The sequence below is a fragment of the Podarcis pityusensis genome (genome assembly GCF_964106645.2).
Source record: "Podarcis pityusensis genome assembly, chromosome: 7".
Classification (NCBI taxonomy): Eukaryota; Metazoa; Chordata; class Lepidosauria; order Squamata; family Lacertidae; genus Podarcis; species Podarcis pityusensis.
This window is the reverse complement of record NC_138031.1, coordinates 40,149,932-40,175,987: the sequence shown is the minus strand read 5'-3', so window position 1 is coordinate 40,175,987 and position 26,056 is coordinate 40,149,932. Positions and strand designations below refer to the sequence as shown.

The 26,056-nt window shown below is 41.8% G+C and overlaps 1 protein-coding gene across 11 annotated transcripts in view; it reads right to left on the bottom strand.

The window, feature by feature from the left end:
• Positions 1 to 780: 780 nt before the first annotated feature.
• Positions 781 to 26,056, bottom strand: part of PCMTD1 (protein-L-isoaspartate (D-aspartate) O-methyltransferase domain containing 1) — a 39,067-nt gene continuing 13,791 nt past the window's right edge. For 5 of the 11 annotated variants that reach the window (XM_081013555.1, XM_081013558.1, XM_081013560.1 and 2 more), the window contains 8 exons: positions 24,693 to 24,779; positions 22,331 to 22,425; positions 20,422 to 20,847; positions 18,920 to 19,022; positions 10,339 to 10,510; positions 9,363 to 9,383; positions 4,277 to 4,400; positions 781 to 3,404 (listed from right to left, as the gene is read on the bottom strand). In XM_081013555.1, coding sequence (XP_080869681.1) covers positions 3,034 to 3,404; positions 4,277 to 4,400; positions 9,363 to 9,383; positions 10,339 to 10,510; positions 18,920 to 19,022; positions 20,422 to 20,728 — 1,098 coding nt within the window. In that variant the 5' untranslated portion in view covers positions 20,729 to 20,847; positions 22,331 to 22,425; positions 24,693 to 24,779 and the 3' untranslated portion in view covers positions 781 to 3,033. The remainder of the gene's footprint in view (positions 3,405 to 4,276; positions 4,401 to 9,362; positions 9,384 to 10,338; positions 10,511 to 18,919; positions 19,023 to 20,421; positions 20,848 to 22,330; positions 22,426 to 24,692; positions 24,780 to 26,056) is intronic. The other 6 variants (XM_081013564.1, XM_081013565.1, XM_081013556.1 and 3 more) reach the window with 3 other exon arrangements.

Sequence of the window (26,056 nt, the reverse complement as noted above, 5' to 3'; positions counted from 1 at the left end):
TGGACTGCACCTTCCTAATCACTGGCTATTCTAGCTGGGGTTGACGGGTAATTGGATGTTCACTAACACCTGGAATCACAGGTTCTCAATGCTTACTGTTATCATTTACCCAGTGTTTTGTTTCTGGAAAAAGAGGTGCCAAAACTCACCATGAACGCTTCCCTTGTTCTTTTATAATGGCAATAGTGCCAATGATTTCCGGCTGAAAAAAAGCCCTGCATTTATTCAAAATATATCCATCCTTCTTGCTGGAGGAGGCCCAGTGTGGCAATTACTCTAGAATTTATTCCTGAGAGATATGGTACAGAATCCAATTACGGAGTAGCAGCAATCACATCCTCTAGCAAGCCAGTTCATTGCACCTGTGGCTTGTTATATACAGTGGTACCTCGGGTTACAGACGCTTCAGGTTACAGACTCTGCTAACCCAGAAATAGTACCTCGGGTTAAGAACTTTGCTTCAGGATGAGAAAAGAAATCACACGGCGGCGGCGGCGCAGCAGCAGCGGGAGGCCCCATTAGCTAAAGTGGTGTCTCAGGTTAAGAACAGTTTCAGGTTAAGAAGGGACCTCCGGAACGAATTAAGTTCTTAACCCGAGGTACCACTGTAGTTAGTAGTCCTTACGTGATGTCATGACAGGCTATTTTACCTTTTGTCATTTTACACAAATAGCAATATACGATATAATTGATGTTCAAGCTTCCCAAGAACACCAGTGCTTTCAATTGTGGCATTATAAGTATATCTTAGATCACTAAGCAAAAAAGCCAAGCAAAAAGAAACAATAATTGAGTTTTAATCAGCACAAAATCACCAGACATTTTATTGTAATTATGACAAAAGTTTAATTTCGATTCATTTTGCATTTTTATACTTTTAAAAGTAAATATAAATCAAAGAATGTGAAAAAACCCACAAACACAAAAGAAACATTGCTTCTGTGACTCCAAAAATTACATAATGCATATTCATAACTACTCTATTATCTATCTGAACAAGAGTACAACAGAATGGAAAAACACACAAAGTCATTCTTCAAAAGCCTCCTGACTAAAGGTCTCTCCTTGTAAATTATTTAATATTTTACTCTGTGAAAGCTGAAAAAAATATGAAGAAATTCCAAAAAGGATGAAATTCCAATACAAGGTACAACTTGAATTTCAGAATGCCTAAAACTTCATTTCTTCTAATAAAATAAAATAAGATGTGCTATAGTCAATGCTCCCCACAGATAAACCTTCAGAACTACTGCAGTAGTTTTACTATAGTAGGAAATAGGTTTTATTGCTGTGAAATAAGGCTGGCATACTTATTTCCAGCAATGAGTATATTTACTCATTAGTGTACATTTTCTGCAAACAACTCATCAAGCTAGTTAAACCAGAAGGATTTTTTTATGGAGCTGAATTTTCAGTATTGTGAATATGGGGGGGGGGGGGAATTACTTGGCAAATTAAAGCATGAAATCCAACCTGTTAAGTAAAAATATGTATTTCATAGACAGTGACCAATTAAGTTATTATTTATATTGTGAAGTGGATGCTACAAACCATGACTGCTAGATCAGGTGTTGTTTAACTGGTTTCCATCTACAAACTATCAGGCTCTGAGAATATGTAAAATGCTCACCATAAATCCTGATTGTATCTTAAGAATTTTAATTGTTTTATGATATAACTAGATAGTAAATAGTCCCTAAGGAATGCTTTTGATTGGGCCCAAACAAATCAGGTGTCCATAACAGCAGCAGTTTTTACAGCATATCTTGAGCTCCATTTTATTTCATTGATATTTTACACTAAATTATAAAGCTAGTGAAAATTACATAGTCCATCATGCAAAAATTAAAAAAAAAACCAACCCCTTCAAGCAATGCCATTAAATAAACCAGTGAAGCAGGGGGCTGGCAGATGGAATATAGTCAAGCAATATAAGCGTACAAGCTTGCAATGCTACTAATAATTTCCAAAAGGAAGAGTATCAAGAGCAAATGTAGGAACTGAATGCCTTGTCTTATCAGAGATAAATAAGTACAGATTCCACTTAAAGTGCACCTGCTTAACCTTTTTTCTTAAAAAAGAAAATCCTACTATTACAGCTATGCAAATAAGCAATACAAGCTAATCTTTTTACATATTCTACTCTATAAAGTAGTAAATAGTTGAAACCTAAATTACAATCTTTAATATATGAAATATGGTTTCTGTACCATGAACTTTAAAAAAGAAACTAAATGCTTATTCATAAATGCTGGAAAGTCTGAGAAATTGTTGACTATCATCGGCTGGTGTTAAAGAAACAGGGTTGTATTATATTTTTAAAAATTTACATAGTCAACAAAAGTTTTTTAAGGCTCTGAAAGAGAAGCAGTCACTTTTCTTGAGATCTTTTGGCAAGAGGATATATAAAATAAAGTGTAGCAGGGCCTACTGACATTTTTGAACTTGAATGTTCATATTTTTTTAAAGCCAGCTCATTCAGTGTCTGCACACAGTTATTGCACTCATGTATTCCTTGGAATACATTCACATCAACACAGTAACGATGATTGTGATACAGCCATGGCAAAAATAAAGTTTTCCAATTCAACATGAGATGAACTGCCCGTATGCTCAAAAACTTTCTCCAGAGAATTAATGCAGGCAGTTCTCATTTGATGTCTGAATGTAGTCATTCAATTATTCACACATATAAAATTTCACCAACTCTCATAAATACAAATTTGTCAGAGCGGAAAAGAGATTTATCACATGCAAACTCTTAATTAGTGCGGTATACTGCTTTGGAATATATTTCTATCAGAGTTAAAAGAGCATTTTTCAAAAGGTAACCAAAAATGAATTGAAAATAGGAGTTTACTGCTAAGTGCAAGTCCTTGTAGCAAAGTTAAGACAAGTTATGTTTCATTTTATCACTGCACTTTAGTCTTACTGAAAGACTACTGAAATCTGTCCATGTTTTTCTTAGTAAATGCTACATTTCAAGATTAATGGATCTATCAAGTAGGCATTATCACATCTACTTAAAACAAATTATTTTTCTCTATAGTATGTCAAGTACGATTTTAGAGATTCAGGAAGTGGTAGACTCATAATTCTTTCCCGCAATAAATTTATTGGGGGTTCTTCTGGCTTCAAGGCTTCACTGTGATCTTTATCATCCTCTTCTTTGTTGTCTTCTTCCATCTTTTCATCTTCTTCACTATCTAGAGGCTGAGGAATGAGCTGATTGCCTACAAACACATAGGTGTTAATCCTGCGCCTACGGCACCGTCTGCGTTTGCGTTTGGGTGGAGGTTTCGGAATAATACCCTTGGCTTGCAACTCATCATTTATATAGTTTCTAAGAGTGCGCCTAATGTAGATCCGAGCCAAGTCCTGTAGATTCCTAACAGCACAGGGGGCTGAAAAGAAAGAGAAAATTAAGATTGCTCTCTAGGTCAAGTTATCTAAAAGCAGTACTGCAAATCGATGGTGAAACTTTTAACTAGGTAAAGGAAATAACCTTTGAAAGAAGTAAAGGTAAAAATAATATACTATGAAATGGATGACAACTAGAATGCTTTCAATGCCAAAAGATCAGTTATGTTGGCCAGTATCCAGTTAAAGGCAACTAGTTATACAGAACCAACAGAGTTTTAGACTTATTCTTCCTTGAGCAGTAGTCACACTGACTCATGCTGCAGGTTTGAACTGGACAGTCAAGAACACTTTGTTGATATGGCATGAGGTTTGCCCTGCCCATTTATTGGGGGTGGGTGGGTAATAATATCATGTCACTTTTTCATGACTATCTTGCCCAAAATTTGATAGATTACAAGAGAATTCTATCAAAAGAGTGGGGCCATAGAGTTATTATGTAGTTCCTTCAAATAGGTGCCCCTAGCCACATATTTTTAAACCAGATCATGTTAAACAGAATGTAGCTCACTTCATAGGTAATGCTAGGTCAAATAATGATGAACATGCAGGTTCATGGTGTGAAGATTGAAGCCACTACACTCTTCCCACAATTCTGCAGCTGCCATGCTATCCAGGGCTAAGGTTTGGTTCAATGTTACATATGAACTTGGGCTCATGGTTTGTCTCCGCCAGACAAATCATGGGTGGTAGACCAAGAAAAATAGTTGATTACAGCTCATGGTTTGTCTGAAGTGAGAAACACCAAAAGCCTGAGTTCTGATGCAATACATTCTAATATAACTTTAAGAATATTTATGTAAGTATCATCAGTAGCTGCGCCCCAAAGGAAAGACTAGAGTTAAATGGTACTTACGAAGTCCCACAGTATCATTTTTGCTGCTGTCACTCTTGCTTGGCTGCACAAGTGGAGCAAATGAAACAGCAAGGATGTTTTTGCTTTCCCAAGTATTTTGTCCAGTTCTTTGTATTTGGGTTAGCTGCATGGAATCATTTAAGTTTCAGACACAAAACAGTTAAATACATGACTTCATCTACACCTGTCCAATTCTCATATGCCGGCCTTGCTCTGACATAACTACAGCTTTACCATCACAAGGCTAAGCATCAGAATCACATGCTTCCTCGGTCAGTGTAGCTGTGAGATCAGAAGCTTTTCCTTGCATTTTATTAAGCACAGTTTATCTTTTTGACTGAACCTGAACAAACTGTTAGTCTTGAATATGATTACTGAAACAACCTTAGCTGGTTTCAATAAGCCACAGTTAAAATTAATCAGAGTCTGGAGTTCAGACATAATATTAAACTGTGCTTAATTGAAAATGGAAGTGGAAATATCCAAACCCCTCATGGCAACCTCAGAGGAGGAAGGAAGAGTATGCGAGTCCAACGCCTGCACTGGATTCTTCATGCAACAATAAAGTCAAAGTTCATTGTTACATTTGAGATCACTAACCACATTTGGACAGTCATATATTGGTTAAATAAACTGAGATATGACTCTTATGTTCCTGCATGCCATTCCCTGTGCCAGTATTCAAAACTCCCATTGTTCTAGGCGCATTTTGCGACAGGGAATTTCATTAGTGCAAGCAGTTTCTGAGCTCTGGCTGCAGTACTGTACCTATGATTTCAGATTAAAACTGTAGAGTGGAAGGAAAGGGGAACCTTTTTCTGCCTCCCCATTTCCAGGTACTCTCTGAAGATTGGAAAAGAGATCTTCTTAAGAATATTAGGAGGGTGGGCAGTGGAAGGACTAGACCAAGTGAAAAATAAATATAATATTTTAGCTGCAGTTCATTCATTTTCAGCTTTGTATTCTCACTATTTTTTTTAAAAAGTCCTAAACATTCCGTTTTTGCACCCATAACGTAGGCGTAAAGTGCCATTATCTCCTAGCTTTCATATCTCAGTTTCTAACAGTGCTCTGCGCTCCTAAAGCAATCAGACCAGAAGTCTCTAATTAACCATAACTTCCTGCTTCAGCTGAACTGAGAAACTATGGTTACCATCTTTCAAACCACCCAGGATATTAACTAACTTAAACCATTATTTAAAATATTGCTCTGAAGTTGGCAACTCTAATTTCTTGGTGCGATGAAACGAGAAGTGCTGGTTGCTTACCTGTACCTTTAGCTCATTGTGTAGTCATCTTTGCACACACACATACGGGTTTTGCACCTGTGCAAAGTGTCTTTCTGGAAGATTCTACAGCTAGGCTTGAGTTTTGGTGGATACTGCACTACCACCATCTATGTGCACAGTTCAAATTTTTGAACAACACAGAGGCCCAAAATTGAACAATCTTAAAATTCCAAAACACACTAACCCCTGAAGATGGAAAGGACAGGCTGCATGTCCACACATATTTTCACTCTCAAGAATTATGGTTTCAGGAAAGCAACATGTCCATTTCCTTTGTAGTCTTTGCACAGCTACACACATGGGTAGAGTAATAAGCTGTTCCTGAAGGTAGGGGCAGGCACAAAAAACAAGTTGAGCAAGGCCTGTTGGACGGAGGCACCTACCTAGAGACTGTTGAGTCAAGGGTTGCAACTAATGAGACTCTTCTAAGAAAAATGAGGAGCAGCAACAACAACCCTCATGGGGTGCTAATAAACCCACTCCAGAACAGGACTGTTGCAAGGTGGCAACAAATTTAAAATACAGAAAAACACACTGTGAGCACAAGCTGAGCAGTGGCTACGGCAGATAAAAACTAAAGCTGGTCTGATGCTGGCCAGTTAGAAACACAGTCTGGCAAATTACCAAGGCATGAAATCATTTCCTTTTTTCCTGGATTGAGAAAACTAGGATGAATATTAGGTGGTGAGGGTCAATCCAAGAAAGACTACCCATGGGAAGAAGGGGAGTTGTTGTGCAAGGGTTAGCTATCATGAGTGCATACTGCCACCTGAAAAGGGACCACAGAAGTGAAGAAGATGCCACCAACAAATCCCTGTCACATAGAAGTGGAGGCTAGAGGGCTCAATGGTGCAACTCCCTAGGAAAAGTGTTCTGTTTTCAACATTTCTCTGAATCCCAGACTGCTGCTCAATGTGCACAGTTGGTGCTGAAAGTCTATACCATTACTAAACTTCCCTGTACAAAGGGTAGCAGACATATTAATGGCCCTCCTTACATAAAGCAGTGGTTCTTGGTCCTGAGGAAGTCTGTAGGAAGTGAATCTGGACTTCTGGTCCAAACAGTAGTTAATCAGTCATCTCTACACCTACAACTGTTATCTAATAGTTGATTATATGTTCTAGCAACGAGACACCAATCTTGAAAGATGCCATTTGTGGAAGAACAAAGAAAAACCTCTTTGCCCCAAATGTTGGTGACGTGAAAAGTTAATGCTATGTGCAATGCACAGATGCTGCCACTACCAAACACTTCAAGGGCTGCTGCAGCTAGATGAAAGGAAACCTAATGAATGCTCAATGATTCCTTCAGTGTCAATACCAAGTGAAGCTATCATTGAAAAGAGGAAAGCAAAATAAAAAGAAGTTGGGAGTGACATTGATATCAAGGATTCTTAACTCCTGATTCAAAGGCAGTAACAGTAAAGCCCCCACTGAAAAATGCAGCAGGGATAGATAGTGGCATTGAGACTCTTCAGCTTTGATATGGTATCTATGGCAGTTGAGTTACTGTGGGAAAAGTCTGCTGAGACCAATGCAACAACATAGCTTTGATCCTGAAGGAAAAACAATCTTCCATACTAAGCGAGAAGTGTGGGGAAAAGCGTGGGAGAAAGCTGCTGGCACCAATTCCTTTATCACCCTCAAATAATAACAAGATAGTTGCCTGTGGTGCAGCCAGCTGGGATAAGACCTCAGCACTCAGTAATGAAGCAATGGCAGCAGAGACTCTGCATTGTAAGTTAGACAATTACAATCCCATCACTGAGGTTTTCCATACTGCTGTAAATCATCAGCAGATAAATCAGCTGAGATTCACACCAGCTGATTGAGGCATTTCTAATCCCTGATATAGAGGTGGTGGCAACATAGTAACTGGGGCAGTGCTGGTTGGGGCTGATGAGTGTTCAAGTCAAGCAACACCTGGAGGGCACCACGTTGGCTACCCTTCTGCTGCGATTGCCGCTGATATAGGCAGTTCTGTATGTGGGAATCTGCAATGAGGTATTTAAAGAGGAGCTCCCTTCTCTTTTTAATGGCACTGGCATGCCTGAAGGCTGTCATCAGAATGGCTGAAGCAGCAATGTCTTGGTGTCATTGACCACAGGTTTTACACTTTTTTGGGGGGGGGGACCTTAGAAGGGCTGAAGCCCAGTGACAAAGTGGTCACACCAAAAGAATAGTCAATACAAAAGGAAAAAAGAAAACTAGAAAAATGGAAAACAAATGACTGTAGCATATAGAAAAGCATAAAATGAACCTCAGAATAAAAGGAACTTTTTTTTTTTTTACTTTAAACAGATGAAAAAATAAGGAAGAGACTCATAAACACAGAGAAACACTACACACAACAATAAGATAGCAAGGCTGAGCAGGATGACAAGAGATGCAAGGGGTTAGACAGCTTTGGTGCAGGCCAAACCGGAAACTGACTAGCGAGGAGGAAAAGCATTGAAACCTCTGGGAAGGGTGATTCTGAGGGCATCTCTACCCGCATTTGTGAAATAATAGTATTGGGGAGGGGGGGAATCTACTTACGTTATCAAGTCTTCAAAAGATTTCATATGAGGTGTGTCCTGTGACATGAAAGTGGAGGAGAGGGAATCATGCCCCTTAATATATGCATGGGGGAGGAGGGCACATGCTAAAACTAGAGCCTAGCTATAGAGTCTTCTCAAAAGAAGCTCTGTGGAGAGGTACAGAACCCATATGTGGCTCCACAGAGACTACTCAAAGAACTTGGATTAATTAGATGCCTCCTGGTCTGATTGCTTGTGCCTGCAGTGACTATGTGGAGGCATACGGCTTGTTCATTTTTCATCTTAATAAGCCTGGAAATGATTATCCAAACTAAGTCACTGTCTAGTACTTCTCACCTTGAGAAAATGAAGAGAACATATTTTTAACTGGCGGAACAGGGAGCCTACATTTATTCTGTTACATTCAAACATATTTCACATAATTCCCAGTTTACTTTTAGAAACACTTTATGTATTCTTGCTAACTTTAAAAAGGGTTGCAGCTCTACATTAATTTGTAGGGTTGATGTAAACAAAGAAAACTCAGCTACTTTTGGAATGTTTTAGTACAATTATATCATTGACTGAAATCTGATGCATGCAAATCCATGAATTGCCCAGGACAATGAGTATTTAAATACATATATTAATATGCACAATATCCAGAAATTAAAGATGCATAATTAAAACTAGTAGTGTATATCTGATGGGGGGAAAAGGATAAGTGTTCACATTGCTGAGAGCGCACAAATTTGCTTAAGAGGCCCTCCTTTGGTGTTTTCCAAGGATGGAATTAGAAGACATAATTACAGCAGTTTTCATGATTGGTTTTAAAATTCCTCAATACTTTATATATTAAAGATCTGTTAAGTCATCATTACCTGTCCAATTTTCCCTGCAAACATATTAAGCTTGCAATCCTCTGGGCAGATCAGCAATACAACTATTTATTTTGAAAGCCTTTGCTTCAGTCCAGTGTTGTTTTTCCTTAATGGATAGCTATCAGTGATTACTGAACAAGAGTGGTATGATGTAAACCTCTCAATTCAAAAACCATCCATGCTTCCTTAAAATATAGTAGTAGAATGAGCTGTTTTGTGTATTGAGGAGAAATTATAAAGTTGTTATATAATATTTAATTGATGAGCATTCTTATTCTAAAGGTATTTGGTAACTTATTGAGCAAGGCAGGCTTCTTAGGGATACTGTCAGCTTGAGCAAGTCATGTATCAGTGTACCTACACATCCCCATCTGTAAAATGGAGATAATTATACTCACCGTAGAAAAGCCCTTTGATATCTATGAATGAAAAATAAGTACTAAGTATTATTGTATCACTAAACGTTTCATGCTTTTCAAAACATTCTGTCCTTGACTGAAAAGGAAAGAGAAAGAAATGTCCCAGTTTGCTGGTCACTGAGCATTACACTGTGCTTTAAAACATATATTCACTCTGAGTCCATAGTTTCTAATTTGTCTGGATTTTTAAAGGACCAATTTCTGAATTACGGTTGGGTGCACTTACCTGTTGGCTAGATCCCTTGGTACTCCTGCTAACAAATGAATAATGAAATCATGCAAGACTTATCGGATGATCTGCATGTCTTGAGCAATTGCTTTATTCAAACATTAGCAAAGCAGTATGGGATCCAGTCACAGGGAAGTCAAAGGTATGCTATTTTGATAACATTACCATAGCTAGCTAAAGCTCAGTTTAAGAGATTAACTGAACAATGCTGAACATAAAACTATAAATAGCAGTAGTAGCACTGAAAGGGTAGCAGTCACTAATCAAAGTGCATTCTTAAACAGGCTGAATTGCAGCATGATGATGCCTTGATAACAGTGTTAATTTAAGAGCATGGACAGATAGCTTGTCTGAAGGTAGGATAGAGGACTCTTGTTCATAAAAGCTTTTTGTTGTTATGAACCCATGAATTGGCCACTCAGTTTTTGTGGCACAACAAAACCAGAGGAGGGCTCTGTCAGAAAAAAATTGACTAAAGGCCAGGGATGGTCCTAATTAGCTATAATGTGCACAACTGGGATCTCTGGCAGTCAAAGGAAAGAGAAGAGTGAGATTATGTGGTCTATTGTTTAGATGTTGCTATTCTCTGCTTTAAGGTTTACAAAATACCTTTGTATTCACTGTACTGAGGCAACTGACATTAAGAAAGTCATTACGAGTCCACACACAAGAGAACTACTTTTTATCTGTTACAACTAAACACACATGACAAACATACTCAATCACCTGATCTTCAATAGGCATAACTAGAATGCCTCCAATTTTCAATAATATTTTCATGTAGTTCTCATGGTCTTTTTGTACACCAGCTCCACAGTAAATCCGGTCATATTGATGACTATCTGATGAGATTTGCAAGCAGTTGCCAACTACGAAGGCAGGTTCACAAAATTCAAATCTGTGGATAAAACAAACATTTCATGTTTTTATAGATACCATTATAGAAAAACACTAAATTGCACTTAAAATTGCACTTTTTAGTTGTCCTTTGGCAAATCAGAGATATTTGAGAACTAATGGGAATTCAGTGGGAGTATGGACAGTTTATTGTAATGAATAGCACTTACTGCAATTGCATTATCTTGATGGTATACAGTACTTAGATTTACCATGAACACAATACATCTACATTTATTATAGCCAAATTGCAGTTACAGCTGCACATTTTAAGTTTCATTCATTTCACTGGACTTAAATCTCTGAATGTGTTTTACTTACATATAAATTCAAATTCAAATATATACACATTGCCTTTAGTTGACAAGATCCCTTTATATGAATTCATAACATGTAGTTCACATTGAAAACATTCCCTAATTATATGCACTGAGTCAGTGAGAACTCTGCAGTTCCACTCTTCAGAACAACTTTTCAAATAATTGGACATAAAGAAATCCTGGCTTGCCCCCTTCTTTAATGATCTGTCAATATATGGCAAAAATATTCATTTTTAAAAAGAAAGTTGGGCAAGTGTCAACTCCTCTTAGATATATATTTTTAACCCCACAGCAGATTAAAAACTAAGAATTTTGATGATACTGTCTCTGGATCTTGTTTTACTTGTTGTTCCTATTATTATTATTATTATTAGTTCTGTTTTGCCACTTCTAATCTTTTAACTCTTTTTAGCTGTGACAAGGGGATGCGGGTGGCGCTGTGGGTTAAACCACAGAGCTTAGGACTTGCCGATCAGAAGGTTGGTGGTTTGAATCCCCGTGACGGAGTGAGCTCCCGTTGCTCGGTCCCTGCTCCTGCCAACCTAGCAGTTCGAAAGCACATCAAAGTGCAAGTAGATAAATAGGTACCGCTCCGGCGGGAAGGTAAACGCCGTTTCCGTGCGCTGCTCTGGTTCGCCAGAAGCGGCTTAGTCATGCTGGCCACATGACCTGGAAGCTGTACGCTGGCTCCCTCAGCCAATAAAGCAAGATGAGCACTGCAATCCCAGAGTCGGCCACGACTGGACCTAATGGTCAGGGGTCCCTTTACCTTTTCAGCTGTGACAAGGAGAATCTGAAACAAGGTATTGCAGCATGGAGTGCTCCTGTTCAGGTTTCCAGCCACTCCACTCCCATTACCACCCTCTCCCTTTTTTCTAACTTGATCTTCCAACAGTTATCATTCAATCCCAACTGAGCATGACTAGTTATCACTGGGGTGGCTTCCCCCCTTGTGCATGCTTGGTAGCATTTTGACTACAGAGAAGTGAGTGTGTTTGTTTTTAATAGATTTTCTATTAAAGCTTAAATTAAGATATACAAATATTAATATCAACTACCGAATATCTTCTTTCAATACAAAAAGGTAACTAGCTAATCTAAATAAAAACAAAAAGAGAAGAAGATAGAAAATAAAAGAAGAATAAAAAAGAGAAAAAGAGGCAGGGCTTCCAACTCTTCATTTGTCACCTATACATAAAAAATTATTCAAAACTACAACTCCCATCATCCCCGACAACTGACCATGTTGACTGGAGCTGATGATAATTGTAGTTCAACACCTGGAGTGCACCACATCAGCTACCTCTGCCTAGATTCATGGGACACTGATGTGTGAAATCCACAAGATGATAGAGCTACTATTATTTATATAAAGGCAGAAGAAAGGCACAAGGTCACTAGAAGGTGCACCAAGCACAGATACGAGCCAATTAAAAAACCAAAAAGCACAAAGCCATTTTCTCCATTTCATCCTTTCACTTTCCACCTACATGCATGCAGATTGAGGTATCAGAACTTACCCTGAAAAGTCGGCAACTAGAGCGCCTCTTCCACGCATGTGTGTGGAGCGATCGAGCGCTTCTGTGTGTGCGGTGAAACCCGGAAGTATACACTTCCGGGTTTGCTGCGTTTGCAAGCTGAAAAGATGCAACATGAACCTAATGCAACACGAGGTATGACTGTACTATGCTAGCTGGATTAGCCAAAGCAGGCATTGCAATTTTGTTAGTAGCAGATTTTAGGCACTTTTAGACAGAATACCACCAGCAGCAGGTGTACAACAGTGTTATGGATTTGCAACTGTGTGTACGTAGGGAATATCCATGTGAGAAATGTAATTTATGGCCACCGAAGTGTCAGGGAACTGCCATCGGAAGGAAGGGAGGTGAAAGGGCTCACACAGGTTGAGAGAGACTCAGCAGCTGAAGAGGGAACCAGTAGGGGGAGAGGAGCTGAGCTGAGGGAAAGTGAGCTGGAGGGATGGCTCAGAGACACTTCCAGCGAAAACAGTGGGGAGGTTTCAGGACCTCCTGTAGGGACACCCACTCCTCGCCGGAAACTGTCACGCAGAGAGTCCAGAAGACGTGTTTCCGTTAAGGAGCTTTTATGTTGGAAGCGATTCCGAAAGCAACCACTGTCGGAATCTGCTAGTGACTAGAGGAGCCATGTCTGAGGGGCTCCGTCACAGACAGGTTTGTGGACTTGAACAAACTCTGAGGGGATACGATTTTACGCACAAGCAGCTCATCATCCCATCACAGCATTCCGACAGTCTTTGAAAGCAGCTTGTGCAGGAGAAGGCATCATGAGCAACCCAGCCGGAACCGGAGAAGCAGGAGCTGGAGCGGGTCCAAGCCTGGAAGAAAGGTACCGGGTGTTGGAGGTCCAGCTAGCGCTGCAGACGGCGAGGCTTGAGGAGAGGAGGGCTCAGGATGCAGACAAAAAGGGGAAAGCCACCCAACTCGCCAGAAAGGTACCAGGATTGGTGCAGAAGTTTGGGGGGGGAGCCCAAAGACTATCATGGCTTTCGGACAGAGATGCAATATGCCCTCAATCTGCAGTTTGATGAATTCCCTGACGAGGAATCACGAGTGGCTTTCGTGATTGGGCATCTTGAAAAGGGGGCGAGAGACTGGGTTAGACCCCTGATGGCAGCGAATAGTGACGTCCTAAAGGACACGATGAAGTTCTTTCGCGCCATGGATCTGATGTTTTCCAGCGATATTGAACAGGGAGTGGTGCGCAGACAGTTAATGGCTTGCAAACAGGGGAGCCGATCTGTCCGTGAGTACTGGACTGAGTTCACCATGTTGATCCATAAATTGGGGTGGGATCTATCGGCGGAACCCATTCAAATGCTCTTTGAAGAAGGGCTTTCTTCGGCTGTGAAAGACGAACTTTCCCGGGTGCCCAGGGCGGAGTCTATGGACCAGCTGACCAAATCAGCGCTGACCATAGGAGCGCGCCAGGAGGCGAGAGCATTGGAGAGGCGGGAAGGGAAGGGGGAACGTTGGAAGGAGTTCCGCATTCCAGACATTCCAGAGCCAACTTTCCCGCCGGCAGAGCCGATGGAAATCGGAACAGCGCGCGCGCGCGCAGTTTCAAAGCCCGGTGAGGGGGGAAAGAAGGAGGGAAAAGGCGCCCGGAAATGCTATCTCTGCCAACAGCCAGGTCACTTTGCCAGAGTCTGCCCCCAGAGGAAGGAATGGCAAGGGATGGTAGGAGCTGTGGAGGGAAAAGAGGAAGAAATACCGGAGCAAGTAAAAGCCAACGCCTGGCTGCCACCGTCGGGGCACAGCAGCCAGGCCAAAGAGCAGTGAAAGTGCCCACGCCAGAACCTCCTAAACCCGCCCTAGTGAGAGAAGTGTTGAGCAGGCTGCAAGCCAACCAGCTGTGGGTGAAACTGGAGAAGTGTCAGTTTCATACCAAGGAGGTGGAATTCCTGGGGTATCGCCTGTCAGACAAGGGATTGGCCATGGATCCCGGCAAGGTCCAGGCGGTGCTGGAATGGAAAACACCCAAAACAAGGAAGGATGTGCAGAGGTTCCTAGGATTTGGGAACTTCTATCGTAAGTTCATCCAAAACTTTGCCCACCTGACGGCGCCCATTACGGACTGTCTCAGCAGTAAGAAGAAGTTCGTTTGGACTGAGGAGGCGGAGCGAGCATTTGAGGAACTAAAAAGGGCCTTCGCCTCGGAACAACAACTCCTGCATGTGGATTTACAAAAACCGATGAGAGTGGAAACTGACGCATCAGACAGAGCGATTGGGGCGGTGCTTCTGCAGCCAGGGAAGGAGGAGTCAGAGTGGAGACCGTGTGCCTTTTTTTCGCGAAAGCTGAACAAATCCGAGAGGAACTACACGGTGTATGACCGAGAACTACTAGCCATTCATGAGGCGTTCCGGAGATGGAGGCACCTGCTAATTGGCGCACAACATAAGGTGCAAGTGTGCACTGACCACAAGAACCTAGAGTATTGGAGGACGGCACGAGTGCTCAACCAACGGCAAGTGAGATGGGCCCAGGAGTTCTCCAAATTTAACTTTGAGATTTGTTACGTGCCAGGCCCAGAGAACATTAGGGCGGACGCTCTCTCACGCAAACCTGAATATTTGGAGGGGGAGGGAGCACCCGAAGAGAGACATGTCATTCCAGAGGACCGCTGGGTGTGTGGGGTGGCATTGGTGGGACAAAGAGAACTGGTAGAGGAAACAGAGAATGATGAATACGCCCAGAATAAGCTCAGAGGTCTTAGGGGTGAGGGAGAGGAACCAGGGGGTTTCGAGGAAAGAAATGGAGCTTTGTATTACAAAGGGGCACTGTATATCCCTGAAGGAGACTTAAGGGGGAGGGTACTCAAGCAGTTGCACGACAGCCCCACGGCGGGGCATTTTGGACAACACAAAACCATGTGGTTGGTCACCAGGGAATTTTGGTGGCCTAAGGTGAGGGAAGATGTACGGGAGTATGTAAGAGGGTGCGAGCAATGCCAGCGAGCCAAAGGGGAGAGGCGGGCGCCGGCGGGGCTATTAGAACCCTTACCAACCCCAGAACGACCTTGGGAGGCAGTGTCGATAGATTTTATGACTGATCTGCCGAAGTCCAAGGGGAAAACAGCCATCATGGTGGTGGTAGACCTACTAACAAAGATGTGCCACTTTGCAGCCTGCTCGCATGCAGTCACGGCGGAAGAGACAGCTAAGTTATTTGTAGAACACATTTTTAGGTTGCACGGGGTGCCATTGAGGGTGGTCTCAGACCGAGGAAAACAATTTACTTCCAGGTTCTGGAGGAAGCTCATGAGCTTACTGCAGGTGGAGGTCAACTTTTCGACTGCCCGGCACCCTGAAACCAACGGGCAGGCGGAAAGAGCAAACGGTGTCCTCCAGCAATACCTGAGGTGTTATGTCAATGACAGAGAGAATGACTGGGTAGAAAAGTTGGCACTGGCGGAATTTGCCTACAACAATGCCGAGAATGTGTCCACAGGGATGAGCCCCTTCTTGGCTAATTATGGGTGTCATCCCAGGGCTTTCCCAGGGGGAGAAGGGGAGAGATGGAGCGTCCCGGCAGCCGAGCATTTTGTAGAAGAAATGGAAGCAATCCATCGTCAGCTCCAACTCAACTTAGAAAGGGCGAAGGAAGAATACAAGAGGCAGGCAGACAAGAACCGAAGGGAAGGTGAAACCATAAGGGTGGGAGATAGGGTGTGGCTGTCAACCCAAGGGTTGCCGTTCAAAGGAGGTTGTAAGAAATTAAGACCCAGGAGATTGGGTCCCTTTGAGGTCATTCAACAGGTCAACCCAGTGGCTTTCAGGCTCCGGTTACCCAACCACATGAAACTGCACCCAGTATTTCACAGGTCGTTACTGTCACCGTATGAGGGGGGACGAGAAGGGATGGCCACTCGGGGACCGGTCATAGAAGAAAGAGAATGCAGCAGCCATGTGGCAGAAATCCTCGACGCCAGGTGGAAGGGGGATCAGGTGGAGTATTTGGTAGCGTGGGAAGGAGAACCGGAGTCAGAAAACACTTGGGTAATGGCAGAAGATATCAATGACGAGGTATTGATAGAAACGTTCCATCAAAGGTTCCCAAGGAAACCTCAGCCTGTGGAGAGGTTCCGGAGGGAATACTTTGGGACCACCGATGAGGAGGAGGAGTTGGAAGGATTCCCGGACTCGGAAGGGGAAGGGGAGATGGACTCTGAGGAGGAGGAGTACTTCGAGACCAGGAACCGCAACAGGTGGAGAGAAGTGTTCGAGACATCGGAAGATGAAGGAAGTTCATTCCGGGGTTTTGCCTACTCACCGCCCGTAGAGGAGGGGGCGAGAGGGGGTGAAGGGGGCCCTGGAGGGGAGGTGGATGTCAGGGAACTGCCATCGGAAGGAAGGGAGGTGAAAGGGCTCACACAGGTTGAGAGAGACTCAGCAGCTGAAGAGGGAACCAGTAGGGGGAGAGGAGCTGAGCTGAGGGAAAGTGAGCTGGAGGGATGGCTCAGAGACACTTCCAGCGAAAACAGTGGGGAGGTTTCAGGACCTCCTGTAGGGACACCCACTCCTCGCCGGAAACTGTCACGCAGAGAGTCCAGAAGACGTGTTTCCGTTAAGGAGCTTTTATGTTGGAAGCGATTCCGAAAGCAACCACTGTCGGAATCTGCTAGTGACTAGAGGAGCCATGTCTGAGGGGCTCCGTCACAGACAGAGGTTTGTGGACTTGAACAAACTCTGAGGGGATACGATTTTACGCACAAGCAGCTCATCATCCCATCACACGAAGATAGACCAGTAATAGTCATTTTAACAATGCATCTGTAGGTAGATGCTAACACACTGCCCAACCAGATAACAATTACAACCATACCTAATTTATGTGCCAAGATACAATTTTGAAACAGCTAGTGTTCCATAATACACAAAATCTGAAATAAATGGTGTAAGCACTTTCATTCTAACCAGTAACAAATAGCCAAAAAATATTAAAAACCACAGACACATACAGTAGGTAAAAAAAAGGTAAAGGACCCCTGACAGTTAAGTCCAGTCGCGTATGACTCTGGGGTTGCGGCGCTCATCTTGTTTTACTGGTCGAGGGAGCCAACATTTGTCCACAGACAGTTTTTCCGGGTCATGTGGCCAGCATGACTATGCCGCTTCTGGCGAAACCAGAGCAGCGCACGGAGACGCCGTTTACCTTCCCGCCAGAGCAGTACCTATTTATTTACTTGCACTTTGATGTGCTTTCGAACTGCAAGGTTGGCAGGAGCTGGGACTGAACAACGGGAACTCAATCCGTCATGGGGATATGAACCGCCAACCTTCCGATCAGCAAGCCCTAGGCTCAGTGGTTTAGACCACAGCACCACCCGTGCCCTATGGTTTGGCATAGTAAAAGGAAAAAAGGTAAAGGACCCCTGGATGGTTAAGTCCAGTCAAAGGTGACTATGGGGTTGAGGCGCTCATCTCGCTTTCAGGCTGAGAGAGCTGGCATTTGTCCACAGAGAGTTTTTCCGGGTCATATGGCCAGCATGACTATGCTGCTTCTGGCAAAATCAGAGCAGTGCACGGAAATGCCATTTACCTTTCCGCTGGAGCGGTACCTATTTATCTACGTGCACTTTGACGTGCTTTTGAACTGCTAGGTTGGCATGAGCTGGGACTGAACAACGGGAGCTCACCCCGTCACAGGGATTCGAATCGCCAAACTTCCGATTGGCAAGCCCAAGGCTCAGTGGTTTACACCACAATGCCACCTGCGTCCCTGACACATAGGTACTACAATTTAAAATATTTTCAAATTGTCAAATATGTTATATAGCCAATCTGAAGCTCAGTTATATTTAGAGACACAGTAGTATTCCAGTATAACAATCTAGTTTATTCCTGATATGTGAAAAAGCATACTCAGAAATCTGAGCATAGGACTGGAGTGGGGAAAGATATGGCAAAGGATTGATGGATCCCCTTAATCAGCAGTAGATATAGCAAAGACTTATCTATGTCAGTAAAAGAACACATTGAAAGAGAGTTCACAATTACTGATAATGCAATTGCAGTGAAGCAGGCATGATTAAGCTTTTTCAGCCCAACGGTTGCATTATCTTGTGGGTAACCTTTCTGGGAGCTAGAGGCAAAAAGTAGGCGGAACAAAACTATGAATCTTACCTTTGTATATTCCAACCACACAAGGTTCAGAGGATTCTACCTACACAAACCCCTCTGCCTCTCTATCCAGGAAAGCAAGAGGCATTATTACAATTCAAGAAAACAGTCCAACCAGGCAAAAGCAGTTCTTGAGAGTGCAGCCTGGGGGCTAGATAGAGGGGCCTGCAAAGATGCATTTGGCCCTCAGTTTCCCATCCCTGTGAAAAAGCCCCCAGTCATAATGGAAAAGCCAGGTAGCCATCTCCGTATTTTGAAAACTTCACAATTTAAAATTGTATTGCAAACTGGTGTGAAATACTATGTGGCTGCAATAATTAATAGAATAGGTTTCCTTTAAAAATCCCAGAAAAATATGTATGTTTTACTTCCACCATACAATAACTGTTTAAGGCCACAAAATGAGCCAAGCCGACAACATACTTACTTATCAAAACTATCACTATATTTTATGAAGCTCTCCAGTTTTTCCTTGGCATATTCCACCACATCTGGATGAAGTTCTATTCCATGATTTATTCCAAAAGGGCCTGTAAATTAAGAATCGGCAGCAATTTAAGCCTCGCTAAATCAAAGAGTGCCTTGTATATGAAGGTGGACATTTGATATGAACACTAAGCAACTTTAAGCCAGTACAGTATTTGGGAAGTGAAGAAATGTGAGGAGAAAGAGAGAGGGAGAGGGGAGGGGGGGAGGGAGGGAGAGAGAGAGAGAGAGGGGGAAAAGGAAGGGACTGTTTAATGAAACTCTTTGTCCTATCCAAAACCCTAGTTTCAAGCTGAAAGAGTTTAACAAGGAAATTTCAGCACAGCTGTAGCTCTAGTATTCCCCTCTCCAGTCACATGGCTGGCACCTGCTGGGCTCATTGGCTTGTTCCTTATGCATTTCTGCTCTCATGCTTGGATCCTGATGAAACTACACTGATTCCTGGTCATGCCCCTCTGAGCTTCAGAACGTGTGACCAGGTTGGTAAAAATGGTGGTAAAGGAGATGCTTGGGAAAGGTATCAAAACATTTAATTACTTGGATAAAGTTACAGAATCTCATGCCATGAACAATTCAAACAATCTATCAAGAAAAAAGTATAAATTTCATCCCCATATATTTGGTCAATGCTGCACTAAGCAAAGAGGTATTTTATTCCCCACAAGAGGGAGCAGTGAGCTGACAGTCTTACTCCTGCTTTCTCTAGAATGAATAATAATTTTCAGGGATTTCCCCATGTCATTAAAGATTGACTTAATTATTTGTTAGTTTCATTAATAGTTTTAATAACTTTTAAAAAAACACACTATTCAGAACAAAACTGCATGGAATGCAAGAGATTCATGGCTGGACTCTATTTTCACTTTTGGCTAAACCATCTGCAGAATCTCTCAAATTTGGATCAGAACAGAGATGCTCGGAATATAACATTCCTTTTCTGATCTATATCCCTGAGATATGATTTGCCATAATGTATAACACAAGAGGTACTAACAGCACAGAAATAATGGGTTATATGACCCCTTCTCCCTAGCATTAATGTCCACAAATCCTACTGCTCTACTCAGTTTCTTTGAACTAGAAGCACTGGAAATCCAATCTCAGATCTCCCTTATCTCATGTTGCTTGGCCCTAAGTAAGAATGCAAGTGAAATACTCAACTCTCATTTCTAAAATAGCAAAATCATAAATAAAACACAAGTTAAGAAGTGAAGAATCAAGAGCTAAAGGTGGAGGTTGCATTTGAAATTCCTGAATAATATTTTAAGGCATTGAAGTCAATTGTACATTAAGTACAATTCATCTGGAAAACCTCCTTATAAAGTGCTATGAAGCTAAATGACAGTTATGCATGCACACAGTTGTAAAACTGAGATTCTTAATAAATTTCATCTGCCATAAAACATATATTATTAACATTTATTTTTTTAAAAAAAGTATTACCTAATATTAATCCCACCATTGTGCTTAAATAGCCGGTTCCACTACCCAGATTAAGAAAAGACAATCCTGGCTGAAGTTTCAAAGCTTCCATGACTTCAGAATAAATGCAAGGGGCTGATAAATGTATATTTCCATGCTTCCAAGCCAAATCTTTATATGCATTGTCCCTATAGCCTTCCAAGTAGTAGTCACCACGATCAATAGCTCTGAAGGCTTGCTCCACTCTGTCAGTACGAATATATTGTGCTTCTTTCAAGTTATCAATTAAATCATCATTGTCTTCTCCTGCACTCACAGCTCCTCCCATGATGATTTTCTATAACAATTCAATTAACTCCGGCAACACATTGGCAGGCCCTTGTTTGACGTTTCCATGTAGAAGGGAATCCAATCCTGTCAGGTTCAATACTGCTTTGCAAGAGGCTCCTAAAAGATTTTTAAGAGGACATGCTTTTATTTTTACAGGTTATTAAAAAAAATCTAATTGAACACAGGCTATGGAAGCTAATAATATTAATTTGTGCCTAGTATTTTGAACAATGCAAGTATGAATCAACCCAAGTGTTTGGTGTACAACTAAAGTTCTTATTGTTTGTAACCATGAGCCCTAATAGGTCAAAGTAATCCATAACAAATGGAGCAAGGTCAAAACAAATGTACATTTGATTCTCAGGTAGACATAGCGCTATTAAAAGAAAGGAGCACATCCATATGAAATACACAGGAAAACACGCCGAGAAACAGAAACAGAAAAGGAAAAAAGAAAGTTGTTTCAGTGCCACAGTACCAACAATCAATACAAAACATGAGTATAACACTATTGTGTTATTCTAACTGAATATAAGGATGCACAAGTTGGCACTCAGTCTCCTGTCTAAATCGCTACATCCACTAAAAGGAAAACATAGGATAAGCCCTGGATTGTATGGTGATTTTTATTCTATTATCAAAGCTAAATGTCCGGGGGAGGGCAGAGACTTCATGCAGTAAAAGGTTGGGTTGAGTTTTCAACTGCCCTGAGAAAAGTATCTTGTATTGTTCTTAGAAAAAGGACAAAGCCAAAGAATGTAACCAATCTCTAGTTTTGTTTCAAGGTCGGTGCAGGGAGAATTGCACCAGCTAACAAGGTACAGAGAAACCAAAACAAGACACTTGTTTGATTCACTCTTTAAAACCCAGTTAGCATCAAGGAGCTTAATTATCCAGTTTTCGTCTACAGTTTCCCCCCTGAAAACTCTGCATATTGTATACTATTTATCTTTCACTTTTCCATGGAGCAGCAGCAGCTACTTATGCATGGTAGTGAAGGGGCAAATATGACATGTAAAACTTGCAATGAGATAAATTAATCTTGTTCGTCCTGAAAGGAAAGTGATTTATTTTCAAAAAGAAGTTGAGCTATATTCTTTTCGGTTCACACATTACATTAGCTTTTAAACAACTGTCGGCTGCTCAGCCAATGCATTGAAGTATGGATTATGGGGGATGCATTGAAGTGTGCGTGGGCAGAATAGTACAAGAGAGGCAATGACAACATAAGGGCCAGCTCCAGGACTGCCCCTACCACAAAGGACATTGGACATGACCTGCCCTGTGGGAAAGAAGAAGAAAGAAGGAGGCAGGCAAATATAACATCAGGATGAATACAGAACAAAATCAAGGTGGCTTATAAACAAAATGAAAACCTGTAACTTACGGTATATAAAGAAACTTAAAATGAAACTTTATAACAAATAAATTCAGACAAATAATGTTATTATATATAATATTAATAACAAACTAGTATGCATATATATATCAATAAATAGACAAACAATTAAGTACATTATTTTGGGCAGGAGACAAGAGTGCATGATCATATTTATAGCATGCTGCAACAAAATTCCTTTATTGATTGAAAAATACATACCTTACAGTCTTCCAAAATGCAGCAATACAGAACCCCCAAATAAGTTTTCTTCTGACAGTGATAATTTGTTTCCTTATGCCCTTCAATATCTGCCACTGAAGAAGACTCCATAGTCAAAACATGCCTCAATTAGACATTGACATCTGGCTTATGCAATTTGCACTTACCGGTATATACATACATAAACCCGTCAATATTACTATATATGAACATGTTATTGGCCGCTTGGCTAGGAGATGCAATTATTTGTATAAAGTTTCAAAATGTTACAGGCTTATATTTTATTTATACACCACACTGAGTTTGTTTTGCATTCATAAGTACTGGTCAGGCATTATATTTCTATGTGACAAGGCTGGAACGTGATTGATTAAAGGATAGAAAAGTTCATTTTTATAAGAACGCTTTCTCTTGGCCACTTTGCATCCTCCCTTACCTGTTTCTCCTTATAATTATAACTGTATCTGCCATTCCTCCAAAGAGCTTAGGGTAGTATATATGGTTCTTTACCTATCCTATGAAGTAGATTAGGGTGAGTGGGGATTTGAACCAGGGTCGCTTTGATCTTACATTAATGCTAACTACTACATCCTGCTGGCTTGTAACACATTTCTATGACATTTTTTTCCTCAGCCTTACTGCTCAATTGCAGTTGTCCTGGGATCACTAAAGTAAAAGAAAGTGCACTCTGGCTTTTGACACTGGCACTGGCAGGCAGCAGCCCCTGCTTTACAGAAAGATTGTGGCAAAGAGATGACTGGTTTGATCTCATACAGCAGCCGAAGTGCATGCTACTCCATCCCTGGCAGAAGGAATCCACTGTTCCAATTGTCAGTTGCCTCAGGACTGCAGAACTGAGGGGATCAAAGATGATGAGGTGGGGATGGACATGCATGTATTAGAATCTATTGGAAGCTTAAAGGATCTGTCTGATACAGATCTTCCTTCATCTGCATGTCTATTCAATGCCAAATATAAAGTTTGATATGAAATGTGTAATTTAAAGGTCAGAGGTTGGTTCTGAGATTCCCAAAAGGCTCCTACCCATCTCAACTACCTTTCATAATACAGGCACTTGAGGTAAAATACAGAACACTGATGTCTAATTTATTATCCTAAAGAAGGGTAGTAGCATATGCAGGAAATGCATCTGCCTATAACTTTAATTATAAAATCAGTATTATAGGGGGTACAAAGATTGCCTAGCCATACAATATGAATCAATCTCTCAAAGTTATAAATATAAATAAATAATTTTTTATTTATATCCCGCCCTCCCCAGCTGAAGCCGGGCTCAGGGCGGCTAACAACAATAAAATAAGACAACATTTTAAAATCATTTCATTTAAAAATTACTTCAAATCAAATTGATGGCAACCATTGGGCAGAGTTCTGTGAAGATTGCCAAAGGAGGGAGTCAGGCTGTGCCCTGGCCAAAGGCTTGGCAGAACAGCTCTGTCTTGCAGGCCCTGCGGAAAGATGTCAAGTCCCGCAGGGCCCTAATCTCTTGTGGCAGAGTGTTCCACCAGATCGGAGCCACAGCCGAAAAAGTCCTGGCTCTGGTTGAGGCCAGCCTAACCTCTCTGTGGCCTGGGACCTCCAAGATGTTTTTGTTTGAAGATCGTAAGTTCCTCTGCGGGACATACCAGGAGAGGCGGTCCCGTAGGTACGAGGGTCCTAGGCCGTATAGGGCTTTAAAGGTTAAAACCAGCACCTTAAACCTGATCCTGTACTCCACCGGGAGCCAGTGCAGCTGGTATAGCACCGGGTGAATGTGATCTCGCAGCGAGGACCCCGTAAGGAGTCTCGCTGCAACATTCTGCACCCGCTGGAGTTTCTGGGTCAGTCTCAAGGGCAGCCCCACGTAGAGCGAGTTACAATAATCCAGTCTGGAGGTGACCGTCGCGTGGATCACAGCGGCTAGGTCAGGGCGAGAGAGGTAAAGAGCCAACTGCTTAGCTTGGCGGAGATGAAAAAATGCCGCCTTTGTTAGGCTCTCAGCACAACATGGAAGAATGCCCCATATATTTTCCCCTATAAGATTCCTCCATTTGCATTGGGAAGGGCACCTATCAACCCCTCAGCATGCATTTTGAATCCACCCACACAATTTCTCCAGATAGGAATGCTAAGTGTAGGGACGGCTCCTAAATACGTTTGTTAGTAACTAAAACCCTAGGCTGGAGAAGTTGGCATTACCAGTACTGGAACAGGGCTTAAGAGGTTGCAACCTCAAATACTGTACAATAAAATCCTAACAATTTTGTATCCTTTTAACTATTCTCTAATTAATATTCATTAACCAAAGCCCTATTTTGTACTAAAACAATCTACTTACTGAAATAAAAAGGGAATCACTTACCTAGAAAAATGGTAATTCTAGGAAAAAGCCTTCTGGCCTATCTTTCCTTGGCTGTATTTTTCTGCAAGTATCATCATCACAGAATTACTGTAAAATAATGAAGTGAATTATTTTAAAGCATTTATAAACTGTTTAATATTTTTAAAATTCCTAAGTCGTATACAATATAAAAAACAAGCAACACAATTAAACAAACAATATCATTAAAACAAAATTCAATCTAAAACCAATAAAGCAGAATTATAAAAGTATATGCAGGGATATAAAAGCAAGTAAAACAAATTCAGGGGATTCAAACACATAAAACAGGGTCCAATCTTATGAGTCAGGGACCACCTGGGCACCGCAATCTTTACAAGATGTCTGAAGCAGCCGATGGTTGCTCAGCCACATATTGCAGAGAAAGGGGCTACCACAATACAGGGGCACAGCAGGGGTGGAGGGAACTATTATTATATATTGAATTTATATATCCAGGGGTCTCAGGGCAGTTCATGGAATAACCACTGTGAATAACAAGCTGTGGGCCAAACCACTGAAAGTGCTTTATCTACATTATCAGATCATGTCAATGAAAAATAGATCCCATAAAATTGGGCAAGATGTGTTGGGACACCTCATCTAGCTCTGTAATTATGGTAACATGGCAAACATGTCACAGCAGGCCTCTGTTGGTTCCAACACTATTCCTGGGACATGTGTCAAAGGTCCCTTCACCACACAGAAAAGCACTGATGGCCAGGCGCTTGAGAATGCAAGGGAGGCACCAAAGTAAGTCTTCTTTGCCACCTTCACCTCCTGCAACAGGCACGACAATAGGCACATGTTCAGTCAACCTCACACTGAATCTTATGCCACTTGCATTCTAGCCTCACAAATCCTGTTTCATATCTTGGAACATCCTGGGGGAGAAAAGGGATGGTTCCAAAGTGTCAGAGTGGGCATTCAGTGGCAATCATATCAGCTTCCCGGCACATCTTGTCATTTCATAGACAGCCCAAAGAGTCAACAGAATTTCCAGTTCTGGCTTCTGGAAAATCCCGCAAAGCATTCGGGAATTCTTTGGATTCTGCAAATCCCTAAGGATGAATCATCCTAATGGGTCCTACATCTATGCATGAACAAACTACCCCAGATAATCGTCTAACCACAATTCTCTGTCTCTCTCACACCCACACACCAAAGACTTTTGTATGTGCTGTGTCAATGACAACTTGGGACAACCCCATGTTTGCCACAGAGGCCATGAAGACCTCAGTTGGCTCAGTCAAGGTAACTTTAGCATGGATACTGTTGACTTCCAGTACCAGCGTCCTGGGGTTCTTCTGCATCACACTTCAGAGCACTTCTGCCAGATTATTCAG